The following is a 12,355-nucleotide window of genomic DNA, read 5'->3' as shown; positions in this document are numbered from 1 at the left end:
TGTGCCAACTTGTGGTATTTTAGCCACCCGGCGCTCCGCTTGTTGTTGTGAGCATCGCTACTGCCCTCCGTTATACCTATACACAACCATACATACATACATGAAAACCCATGGATATGTACACACACACACTGTACAAAACGCAAATAGCAAACCTGCACCAACGAGCATGGTGAAGTATGGTCCAACAACTCCTATGACTGACACAGCATGGAGAGGCCGTCATCCAGCAGTGGATTGACAAAGGGCTGTAAATTATTATTGTTATCGTAAAGAAATAAAACTCTTTACCCGTGGCACACAATGGGAAGGGGAGTAAGAAGTCGGTTGCACAGAAGGCAGAGGTCGCAAACGGGTTTTGATTCCGTACCCGTACCCGGCCGCACCAGGGTCGCAAACGAGTACCCGTACCCGGCCGGGTAGGGTACCTGATTGCGACCTCTGGGATGAAGCCATGTTGCAGGCGTGGGTGGGTTGATTCTAGGAACTTGATTTGTGAGAAGAGACAAGACGTTGGGAAATGAGTGACAAACAGTTACTCACCAGTGACTCACGGCCTACCCGTACCCGTACTCGGCCACACCAGGGTCGCAAACGGGTACCTGTACCCGGCCGGGTACGGGTAGCTGGGTAGGGTACGGGTATCGGGTACCCGGTTGCGACCTCTGACAGAAGGGCAGCGGAATCGGGGGGGGGGGGATGGGGGGGACGGGGGGTGGGACAAGATGAGAGGGAACGGAGGCCGAGGTGGGAAGTCCGCAAGGCGGACGACAAAGAGGAGGGCACCGCTCCAGACGAGCAGCAGGAAGAGAGGAGGAGCAGTCGTTGCAGAATGGGGAGCAGCGGGGGGGGGGGGAAGGAACGACTGGGCCAAGATGTTGGGGATGAGAGGGCGATGGTGATGATGATGATGAGTGGGGAGGGAGGAGAGGGAGTAGCAGAGAGAAGGAGGAGCGGCGTCTGTTTTCACAGGGGGCGGGGAGAGGGGAGGGGTTCACACAGAAGTCACGTGATTCATGGGGGAGGCATGAGCTGAGTTACATAGAGAGATACGGCTCACACTTAGCCGTATAGACTGTGAGTAGGGCATATGCTGCCGCTGTAGTACATGCCATTGTCTTTACCACCAAAGCACTCATGTTGAGCATACCAACTGCACCAGGTGCTCATTTTCGGCTGAAACAACCGTAGGTGGAGCTCCGGAGCAAAGATTGCAGACTGCTCCTGGACTCGCGGTGCACCCTTGGGCGAAAGTGCACGAATCACGAGTCGCCGCGAGCCCTTCCCGCAAGTTAATTCGTATTTGAAATCTATTCGAAATTAACTGCCAGGTTTTATTACGTTTATTTAATGCCACTGTTGTAAACCTACAGAAAGTGACTTTGAATGTCGTTTGTAAAAAAATATATATAAGCTCGTTAAAATGACATGGAGAGAAATAAAACGGAAAGCTATGCACATACCTGAATTTAGCCAATGCGTTGTTTATTAGTATTATCTTTTCCATCGCTTACACGATTACCTAAATGCATTTCGGAATAAAAAAAAGTTTATTCTATTCATAGCCTCGAATGGAATCCAATTTCCCTTTTCCAAAAATGGGCGATAGAACACAGATAAACGTTGCACATTAACACATCAGAATATTAACATTTTCATTGCAGGGAAGTTCCTGTTGATTAAATTCTCGTTGAAATTACACAGAGTGCCAGGATGATGACCAATTGGATTTCGAGATCATGTGCGAACTAGAGACATCAAATCGACTGTTAAGAATAGTGCTGCTAAGAAGGGCCTTTTCCCGAAACGTCGCCTATTATATATTTTTCTCCTCTTAAAGCCACAGTGTTATAGATGAATGCGTTGTGTTTTTTGTTGTTGTTTTTGTTTGTGCACCGCTACCAACGCAGCCGCATCACCAAATAACACTGTTCAACAAAAAAAAATCATTTTTTTCTGGCCTGGACTTTTGCAGCTGTTTTAGACTAATTTCAGGGTGCTGATTCCAAATCTGATCTCAGATTTGCTCTATCACATCTCATTTTTATGCTATCGGCATACCCCATTTTAATTGATTTTACCCGAAATTAACTCTGTCACTTATGATTGCAAGTTGGTGCGAGTCAGTGACTGCTTTAGTGTTAAAATATGGTGCTGTATTTTTAGGATGGTGTGTTTATAATATAATTTTATGAAGATATCCATATTTATTTAATATTTTTCTTCTGCAGTTTTTATTGAAAATGCAATATTTGATATCTCAAAAACCTGATGTGATGGACAAAAACTGATGCCAGATTTGGAATCAGCACCCCAAAATTACCTTTGCGAGATGGATTGTAAATGTTGTGACTTTGCTCTCCAACACACAACCGGTGTGCTGTACTAGTAACGAATCGGCACGTTCTGATCACGTGACAAACCTAATTGGCTGTGTCGGGTGGTGGCGAGTTTAACGACACATATATTTACGCGATCTAACCCCCAAAAAAAATCTGTATTATGGATGATATTGGTCACGAAAGCCTCCTACGTGTTAAACTGAGATGGATTGAGAGTGCGTGAGGGGGCGTCCTTCGACGAGCAGTGGATAGGTCACAGGTCATCGCTGACAATGATGACTTTCGTATGAATTTACAGCGTTCGTGTCAGTCCACTGGTGGATGAAGGCCACTCCATGCACGTCGTATCAACCTTGGCGGTTGTTTGGCCACACTTGACCCATGCTGGTCGGTGCGGATTGGTGGAGGGAGGGAGGGAGGCAAGCCAGGACCAGTTCAGATATCGCTCATCGCTGATGTTGACGGTGGCCAGGATTGGAGGCCAGGTTGCCGGGTTCGTAGCGCAGTGCGCTAACCACTGCGGGACTTGCTCCCTCATTACACTGTGGGTATAAGGAGCACTTGACATACACTTGTGAGTCATGCGTCTCCGTGCATTTACAAAAGACAGAATGTTCAACAAAAAATCCAAGTGTGTGGAATATAAAATTATTTACATACTGCACAGTGACCATCATTTTTCCAATTATCTGTTTGACTAATTGGATAACACGAATATATTTGGATAAGCGAAAAAAAAAGTCTCTGCCCTGTTCCCACTTGTGCCGCTGGACGGGAGGTGATGGGGCCTGGGCTTGGCCACGCCGTCAGCATCATCAGGCCGCCTCGAACACGCACGGCGTTGTTTGCAGGGGGGGGGGGGGGGCGGTGGGTTTCCTGCCTTCGGGGAGAGGCCGAGAAGTCGGGGCGGCCACGCACAAAACAAAAAAAATTTGATAATGATAAATTCCGGTTGATGACTCCCATCGACGGTCCGTCGTGCCGGCCGAAAAACCGCACACCGCAGTGGCGTCAAGGTGGGGGGGGGGGGGGGGGGCTTCTTGCGTCACATAATCCTGCAGCTATTCGCCGGGGCCTCTCTTCCCATTTCTGTTCGGCGTCCGTGCGAAGGGACGAGGCTTTCGTCTGCGCATCTTTGTCCGTGAACAGTGCGCCATCGATTGTGCCTTTTCTCGGGTTTGACATTGGCCTTGCCCCCCAAACGCGTCTCATCGATTCTATTGGCCAATTTAATTAACTGGTGGCTGAAGGTGTGAGTTTGTTCATTACGGATAGACATACTGTCCTCTGATTAAAGCACGGGTTGTTATTTTATTTATAATTCTTCAATGCCTTTTCCTTCTCGCGCACAGCACAACATTGGTTCCGGGCGTGAGCATCTTCAAACGTGCTCTTGAAGGTTGTGAGCCGCTTTGTGCATTGTGCACTATTAATATCGTAGCGATCATGATAATGCTGCCTCTTTAATCGTATCGAATCAATGTTTTGCACTACCGTGCGCAGTGGTTCATCTCTCTCACTCGCTATCTTCATATCATCGTCATCAACATCCTAATATGAAATTTCACATGATCAACTTCAATGTATTGTACGCATTCTGTTTATGGGAGGGGGTGGGGGGGGAGGATGCTGCCACATTGGGGTAACGGTCAGCGCACCGGACTTGCAAACCAGAGGTCGCCGGTTCGATTCCATCTCTTGGCGTGCGGCAGTTGAAACAACGGTGCGAGTTTCTGAAATACCACCCCCACCACCCACCCACCACGAGTCACAATCAACAGGATCACGCATGGTTGGGGCAAGGTGTGGGTAACTCGCACCTCTTCAGAGACGTCCGGCCAGCGTGGATGGGTTAGACCACACAGTCTGTTCTCGAGAGTGACTCTCCGCAGCTGCCGATTCGCCGGCAGTTGCGTGAGCAAGCAATTGCAGGCCTGCGCCTTTACCTTTTGTGCTTTGAGTGTGGTGTTGGTGGAAGGGTACTGCCCGTGGACTGGCTGCCCAGCGCGGTTTGTTTAATTCACCTCCATCACGCAGCCCTGCGCAGTTCGCAAAAACCGAGGTGCGTATAGATTCAGGAGTTTTCAGCTTACACGTGGATGGAAAATCAAAGGGCCCTGAAAAAAAACCAACGCGTGCGACGAGGCAACACTTATCCCATACAGATAGCACAGACGATGTTAGTCAACAATTGCCGTACGACCTTTTTCTGGCGAGCCCAGGGTACCTCCTCGACGCCCACGGGGAAGGGAGTTTCGAACCATCTCTGTGCGATCCGCCAACCCTCGCTGCTGCCTCCACAGCGCCGGGTTACAGGCAGCCCACATGGAGCAGCGTAGCCACCAGGACTAAATCCGTGGAGCTCTGAAGCTTTTTCTCACAGATGTCCAGCAGAGACATCGCTCCAGAGGGCCGATCGGCTGCTGAACTAACAACGCGATTTCGTGAATGTTTATCGAGAGATGGGCATTTTTTGTCTGTTGATTCTGAAAAAAATCCCATAATCCCCCACAACGGGACGTCATACACCTTAAAAATGATTCTGTAGTTTACTGGAATTTGCGCAGATTAGGTTGCTCTTTTTCTTTGCTGGTTTAGCACGATTGCACATTTATCCGAGTCGTTTTAATGTCTACAACCCCTTGTTTTTTTTGCATTTGCTCGTGTTTTATTCCATACGAGCAGATCCATAACAAAATTATCTCAATCCATTGCCATATGCAAATAAAGGGTATCATTGCCTACTAGGCCACGTAAGTGGCTGTCCTATGAATAGAATTTCCTCTACTGGCTGAGGGCTACTCAGAGAGACTGCCACTCCAGTGCCCATTGGAGCAGGGAGACATTTATGCGCTTGATTGGACGGCTACTTATGCCTGAAACGTGTTAGCGCTGCGGACCGACTCCTCAACATGACGTTGGACGTGTTGTGAGTTTTATTCCTCGTCAAGCAGTTAGTCAGCTGACCATATGCCAATGGCGTCGATCAAATGGAGCATAACGACAAATCAACAGTGGAGGTTTTGCGCATGGCTCTATGGACTCTTTTTAATCTTGTGTTTTTAAATGTATTTCAACTGTATTAAACACACTGTGTGTGTCCCTGTGTGTTTTGTGAGGAGCGGTATTGTAGTGGTTAGCGCGCTGTGCTATGTACCCGGCGACCCGAGTTCGATTCCCGCTCACGGCCAACACCAGTGATGACTATTTGAACCGGTGTTGGGCCTCCCGTAGGTCGACTCGGCCTCAAATGAGTATCTGGTGTGTAAACATCGCCACTAGGGAGACAAAGGCGGTCGGGCGTGGTGCTGGCCACCCACCCCCATAGTGTGTTGTTCCAGCCTTCGTAGGTGCTCGCTAACAGCACTTACCCCAACAGTTAGTTAGAGGCTATACGGGGGATCTTTGTCTTTGTTTTGCCTGTGTGTTTGGGTGCCTGTGTGTGCTAGTGTGTGCTGGTGTGTGTTTGTGTGTGCTGGTCCCAATGTACGTAATTGTTTTCTCAGATCATTTGGTTATAAATACTTTCTACTTTTTAGTATTTTGTATCTTGTTTATTAACTCTTGCTCCCGTGTCTGTCTGCTGGTCGAGAGTCACCCTTGAAAAAGCGCTGTATAGCTCAGTGGGCTATTTACTCGGATAATAAACTTCTGATTCTGTGCGCGCGTGCGCCGGTGTTTACAGAGATCAACTCGGTCGCTGTCTCCCCGGAATGAGCTGGGAGTGAGACCGGACGCTTCCAGAGCCGGCGCCGCACGCGAAGAGACGATGGAGGGAAGCCCCACGCACCCGGACGCCGCATCCTCCTCCTCCAAGCCTCGACCCCAACTCCCCGCCACCGTCGCCGCCGCGCCGTCCGTGGACTCAGCTCGGCCAAACGGAGGCGCGGCCACCACCTCGCCCTCTCCCAGACTCCTCAACGGGCTCGACTTTGCCGAGGACACGGTGCTGGTGGCGAAACAAATAATGGTCACCGACGACGACGACGAATGCGACCGGGAAGACGGTGGCGCTCTCACTGCGGACGTCGCGGCGGCAGGGGGCGACGCACAGACGACGCACGCTCGCGGTACGCCACCCACGCCGGCCGCTCGAGTCGGGGACGAGACGCGGCTCCCTGGCCCCGGGCCTCTCGCCAGGGCGGCCGGTGCGGGGGGCCGGTCCTCGGAGGCCCGCTTCGAGATCAAAGCCTGCAAGGAGGAGCGGAAGCCCTCGAAACTGTTTTCCGACGACGACGACGGCGGCGGTCACTCCGAGGGCGGCTACCGTCTCTGCCGCGAGGACCGGCGCGACGAGGAGAAGCAGGGGCTGGAGATGGAACGGCAGGCGTTGATTCGGAGCCAGGCCAAGCGCAGCGTGGCGGGCTCGCTGTCGGGCGGCGTCGCGTCGGTGGCTCGCGCGTGGAACCCCCCGCAGGATGCCACGCTGGAAGACACGCTGCACGAGTCGCAGCTCGAGTCGCTGCGACGCTACCAGGAGCGGAAACAAAAGCAGCAGCGGCGTTGGGGCGGCCACGTCGCGAGCGCCGAGCAGCGGCCAAAGACGGCGGAAGGGACGGAGTCGGATGCGGCGTCGCCGCCGTACAGGAAGCAGGTCACCAAGAGCGTGTCTCAGCCCGCCATCTCGGCGGCTGTGGCGCCGCAGCCGCAGCCGCGGGTGAAGAACGAGAACGTGGAAGTGGCCCCGGTGGACTTTGCCATGGCGCGTCGGCAGTTCCTGATGATGGAGAGGGCCAGCCACCTGCAGTCGTCGCTGCCGTACCCGATCCGGCGCAGGGCCAGCGTGGACCAGTCGCTCACGCCGCAGTCGCTGGGCTCCATCCCGCCGTCGCCCCGCACCGCGTCCCCGCAGTCGCCGCGCTCCACCTCGCAGTCGCCCATCTTCCCCACGCACGCCGTGCAGCGCCCGCAGGTGTCTCCCAGCTTCATCTTCTCGCACGCCAGCTTGCCGCCGAGCCACGCGCCGGGCTTTCTCCCCGCGCACTCCGCCAACACGGCGCAGCAGCAGCAGCTGCAGCAGTCGCCGGGCTCCACGCCCCCGCCGGGCTCCCCTCGGCCTCTGCCGTGCTCCGCTCGGCCCGCGACGCACGAGCCGCCCGCCGTCGTTGCCACCCACGCCACGCTGCCCTCGCCGCAGTCGCCCGGCTTCGTGTCGCTGGCCACCGGCTTGCTGCCGACGCAGTTTCCGGGCTTTGCGCTCGCACGGCCTGCCAAGTCGGTGGCCGAGGCCGCGGTGCAAACGGACACGGAGGAGCTGTCGGAGGAGCGGGGGCGTGGGGGGCGGCCTCCTGCGACGGAGTCGTCGAGGGCGGAGGCCGCGGGCGATGAGTCCGAGGGGAGGGCACCGGAGCGAGACGTGGGAGTTGAAGCGGTGGTGGGGCAGGTGGCGAGCGCTGAATGCGCGAGAAGCAAGTCGGGTGAGCGAGAAGCACCGGGGAAAGAAGAGCCGGAAGGGGGGGAGCGTGTGGAACCCGTGATGATGGCTTCTGTGGACGTAATTAAGGAATTGGACGTGGAGAATCGGGATGTTGCGGACAATTCTTCGCAGCAGAGTGTGCAAGAATCTCAGGCCGGGATTGATGCAGAGAGCAGGCCCACGGCTTCAACCTGCGGTGATATTGAAATGGATAACGCTGACCAGACTAAAGAACCAACCGTGAGCACTGAACCGTCGCTCAAAGCATTGTATGACTCGGTAGATAATGAAAAGAAAATAATATCGCCGCAGGGTGCAGCCGCGGGCGACGAGCAATGTGAATCGACTTTGGGGCCCGCGGTGTTGAATCGCGAGGTCGGCGCTCTGCACGTGACGAACGGCGTGTGTGACGGCGAGGGAAAGAAGACGACGGGCCTCGAGGCGCCTCTGCCGGCGACGGCCACTAGCGCGCCAGAGGCTGGGCAACTTCCGAGCGAGGGGGATTGCGCTGAGCTGCCCTCGAAGCGTAGCAAGCCGCGCGAAGAAGCCGTGGTCTTGAGTGACGAGCAGGAAAGGGCAGATAACGCAGCTCCAAAAAGCAGTGGAGTTAATGTTGCGGATAAGCCCACTGAGCCGCCCGGATCTAGTACAGAACTGTCAGATGGGCAGGAAAATAAGGAGCAGTTGTTGGATGCAATAAGGCAGGAAGACAATACCACCGGCATCACCTGTGTGGAGGAATGCACGGCAGAAGCGGCAGAAGGTGGAAACAAAACCGATGTAGGCGAGATGCCGGAAGGTACCATGTGTCTCCCAGACGGCCTTGCGAACGTTGAGCCGTCGTTGGAGAAGGATTCGGGATCTCTCGCTTTTCCGCAGACGCGAGATGGTCTGGACGATTCCTTCGCTGAAGTGAGCGGCGAGGCTGGCAGAGAAGACTGCGTCGTGGGGCAGGAGGCCGTGGAGATTGAGATCGTCGATGGGGAGGCAGGAGACGATGCCGCAACGGGCAATGCTGACAGTGAATCGGATCGCCTGTCGGAAAGCCGTGGAGGCTCTGCTCTGAAGTTTTCTGATCTGGAGGAGGATGGCGGCGGTAGCGGCGGCGGCAGCGAGAGATTCGCGGACGTCGACGACGGACGGGAGAGCGTGGAAGCCGTTGCCGCGGAGATGGTTCGGGCCATGGTGGCCAAGGCGGTGGAGATGATGAACGCCACCGCGAATTCGGAAGATAACCGCGACGGCAAAACGTTCGAGGTCGCTGCGGCGGAGGCAGAGTGGGAACCCACGACGGAGGACTACACGCTCGCGTCCGAATCATCCGAGAGTTTGCTCGCGGGCCAAGCCTCCCTCGACGCGTCCGAGTCCGCCGATTGCTTCAGTGGCGTCGCGGACAGGGAGTCCGTGGGGGTTATCGTGATCGGTTCGGTGAACGCCGTCGGGCCAAAGGGGGAGGTGAGGGTGTTGGACGAGGCCCTGGTTTTCGCCACGGGCGAGTTCGACTCCGGGGTGGAGAGCGTTGCCACCAAGACTCCCGATGGCGACAACAACACCCTGGGCTTGACCTCGACGGAGCTCAGCTTGGTGAGCGACTTCTGCGACACGGCGAACGAAACGCCGAGCATCTCGGCGGACGTCACTCCGGACGCAGAGAAGATGCCGATGCTGTTCATTTCCGTCAGCGACGAGAACAACCAGATCATTGAGCAGGAGATGATCGTGTCGTCGCTGCTCGACGAGCAGCGTAAGCACGCAACGGGCCGGAAGGCTCCGGCGGACGAAACGGCGGATCCCGTGACGAGGACGGGATCTGTCGAAGTGAAGGCATCGTCCCCCAGCTTTCAAAACGTCAACGGCAGCGACGAGAGCCTGAACGAGGATATTGGAGCGGATGAACTTCAGATTGAGGATGTAGTGAAAGATTTGCAGGACACGGTCGCATTCGAAGAAGGTAGGCAGGCAGATGTTGAAAGAAGTTTGGCTCAGGGTGACAAGCGCGTGGACGTAGCGGCGGCTTCGGTTGAAGAACACACGCAAGTTGACCCTGGGATGCCATCAGTTGAAGAAGTCGAGCAGGTGAATGTTGTGATGCCTTTGGTTGTAGCACACACGCAAGTTGACCCTGAGACAACTTCATTTGAAGAAGGCAAGCAGGGGAATGTTGAGACACCTTCAGTTGAAGAAGTCGAGCAGGTGAATGTTGAGATGCCTTTGGTTGAAGAAGGCAAGCAGGTGAGTGAGGCACCTTCAGTTGAAGAAGGCAAGCAGGTGAATGTTGAGGCACCTTCAGTTGAAGAAGACAAGCAGGTGAATGTTGAGGCACCTTCAGTTGAAGAACACATGCAAGTTGACCCTGAGACACCTTCAGTTGCAGAAGACGAGCAAGTGAATGTTGAGACACCGTCAGTTGAAGAAGACAAGCAGGTGAATGTTGAGACACGGTCAGTTGAAGAACACACGCAAGTTGACCCTGAGACATCTTCAATTGCAGAAGGCGAGCAAGTGAATGTTGAGACGCCTTCGGTTGAAGATAGCAAGCAGGTGGGCCATGAGACACTTTCTGCTGAAGAAGACAAGCGAGTGAACATCGAGACATCTTTGGTTGAAGACAGCAGGCAGAACGACATTGAGAAACCTTCAGTTGCATCAAGCATCGAAGCAGAGCAATCCACCAATATTGACGTGTCCGTGCAGGAAAGAGACCCTGTCGCATCGTCCGCAGAGCAACAAACACCGAAGCCTTGCACCGACGAGAAAGACCAAGACGGCGAAGAGAAGTCGACGGACCGAGACAACGAAATAAACCTCCGGAAGGAGCGAGTGGAGATGTGCAAAGGAAACGCATCGATGCCGGACGAGTGGCGGAAGAACGCTGCCTCGCCCACCGAACCGGGCGGAGCGAGGCGGGGCGTCGCGATCGTCGTCATCGTCGAGAATTCCACCGACCGAGACGACGAAACAAACCGAGAGGGTGAGAGGGCCGAGCTCTTGGCCGACGTGGCGCAGCCGGACGACGAGGATGGGGCTGCGGTCGGTTCGGAGGCGGCGTGGCCGCGGGACCGGGACGCGGCGGCGTCGACGCGCGAGCTGGTCACGCCGCCGACCCCGCCTCCCTCGGAGGCGTCCGTCACCGAAACCGCGGTGCAGACGGACGCGGAGGACTTCCCCGAGGAGCTCGAGGGGTTCGAGTCGTCGCTGGGCCTGGCGTACGCCTACGCGGCCATGAACGACTTCGACGTCGGCGCCTGGCGCGCCGCCAACGAGGCGGCGGACCGTGCACCGGAAGCGGAAAGCCAACCGGCGGACTCGCGTTCCGCGGGGGGCCCGGGAGAATTCCACGAAGCGACGGCGGAGGTTGTGACTTCGGCGACGTTGGAAGAGAGGCAGGAGGAGGAGGTGGTGGGAGAGGAAGTTCTTCGAGAAAGAGCTTTGCGGCAGTCCGCGCCCGAAGACGTCGTCTCCGTGGAGGGCAGGCCCGCAGACGCGTCCGCCGGGCCCTCGGAGAACGGTCACGCGGCAGAGGACGACGAGGTGGCGGCGGCGGCCGAGAGGGGCGGCGAGGAGCACGGGGCGGGCGAACGTCACGAGGACAAGGCGGGGGGCGACGAGGTGGACTCGGCTCGGCCGGCGCAGCATCCCCAGGGGCCCTGCTTCCGCCTCCGCCCGCGCAAGCAGAACACGCTGTCGATGATCGAGCAGGAGATCCGCGAGTCGCAGGAGCGCGAGGAGGAGCTCCGGGCCCAGAGGCGCAGCCTCTACAGCTCCGACGACGGCTCCTGCCCCTCGCCGTCACCGCCGCCGGCGGCGTCGCCGGCGCCGGACGAGGCCACGAAGGGCCCGGCCACCGAGGCCGCTCCCAAACCCACGGCCGAGGCGTCCCAGCAGCACAAGACCGGGCCAGGTACGGAGGGCAGAGGGGGCGGAGGGGGGGACTAGCGGCAACATAACAGCAGTGGTGGGAGTTCCACATTCCTATGGTTGGGGCTGTTATGTGTCTATGTATGTCAGTCCACAGTCTAAGCACTTTCTCTTTCATGAGTCCATCACTGGGAAAGCAGAGGGGTCCATCAAGTGTGCTAATTAATTAGGCATGCAATGATGCATCCAATTAAAAGTTCACGGTACATGCTCTTTAAACCGAACCCGCGGGCCTGGTGAGTTCCTTTGGCTCCTGGATGGGATTCAAATGCACAACCTTACTAGTTGTGAGCCGAGCACCCAAGGCAGAGTACATGCCACTTGTCTAAATTGAATATCATCATCAGCAGCCATGGTCAATCCACTGCTGGATCGGTCATTACCTTCGGTAAAATCATCATAAAAACAGCATTCATCATTGTTAACATCATCATCACAACCAGTGTTTCGGCGCGTTGCCCCGTGAACCCCCGGTGACCTCATTTCTGTTCGTGGCCATGGCTGAACGGCGCAGGTGAGCCATCTCTGAACCGGTCCTCTTCACCAACCCGCACTGCCCAGCGTGGTCAAGTATCGTCGCACACCCCCACGACCGACACTAAATCCGCACCTCCCGATCGGCGCGGTTGACTACGTACGGTGCCAAAGAAGTTCAACACACGTACATAAATATGGCGTG

General features: G+C 55.8%; 1 protein-coding gene across 6 annotated transcripts in view; it reads left to right on the top strand.

Annotated features, from left to right (window-relative positions):
* The window catches only part of LOC133350303 (uncharacterized), a 72,535-nt gene that overhangs the window by 53,293 nt on the left and 6,887 nt on the right, over positions 1-12,355 (top strand). For 5 of the 6 annotated variants that reach the window (XM_061564512.1, XM_061564503.1, XM_061564535.1 and 2 more), the window contains exon 2: positions 6,028-11,659. In XM_061564512.1, the coding sequence (XP_061420496.1) occupies positions 6,028-11,659 (5,632 nt within the window). The remainder of the gene's footprint in view (positions 1-6,027; positions 11,660-12,355) is intronic. The other variant, XM_061564545.1, reaches the window with a different exon arrangement.

The sequence above is a fragment of the Lethenteron reissneri genome, chromosome 4, assembly GCF_015708825.2.
Source record: "Lethenteron reissneri isolate LAM-NWPU_2019-01 chromosome 4, ASM1570882v1, whole genome shotgun sequence".
NCBI classification, from domain to species: Eukaryota; Metazoa; Chordata; class Hyperoartia; order Petromyzontiformes; family Petromyzontidae; genus Lethenteron; species Lethenteron reissneri.
This window is presented reverse-complemented; position numbering and strand designations above follow the sequence as displayed.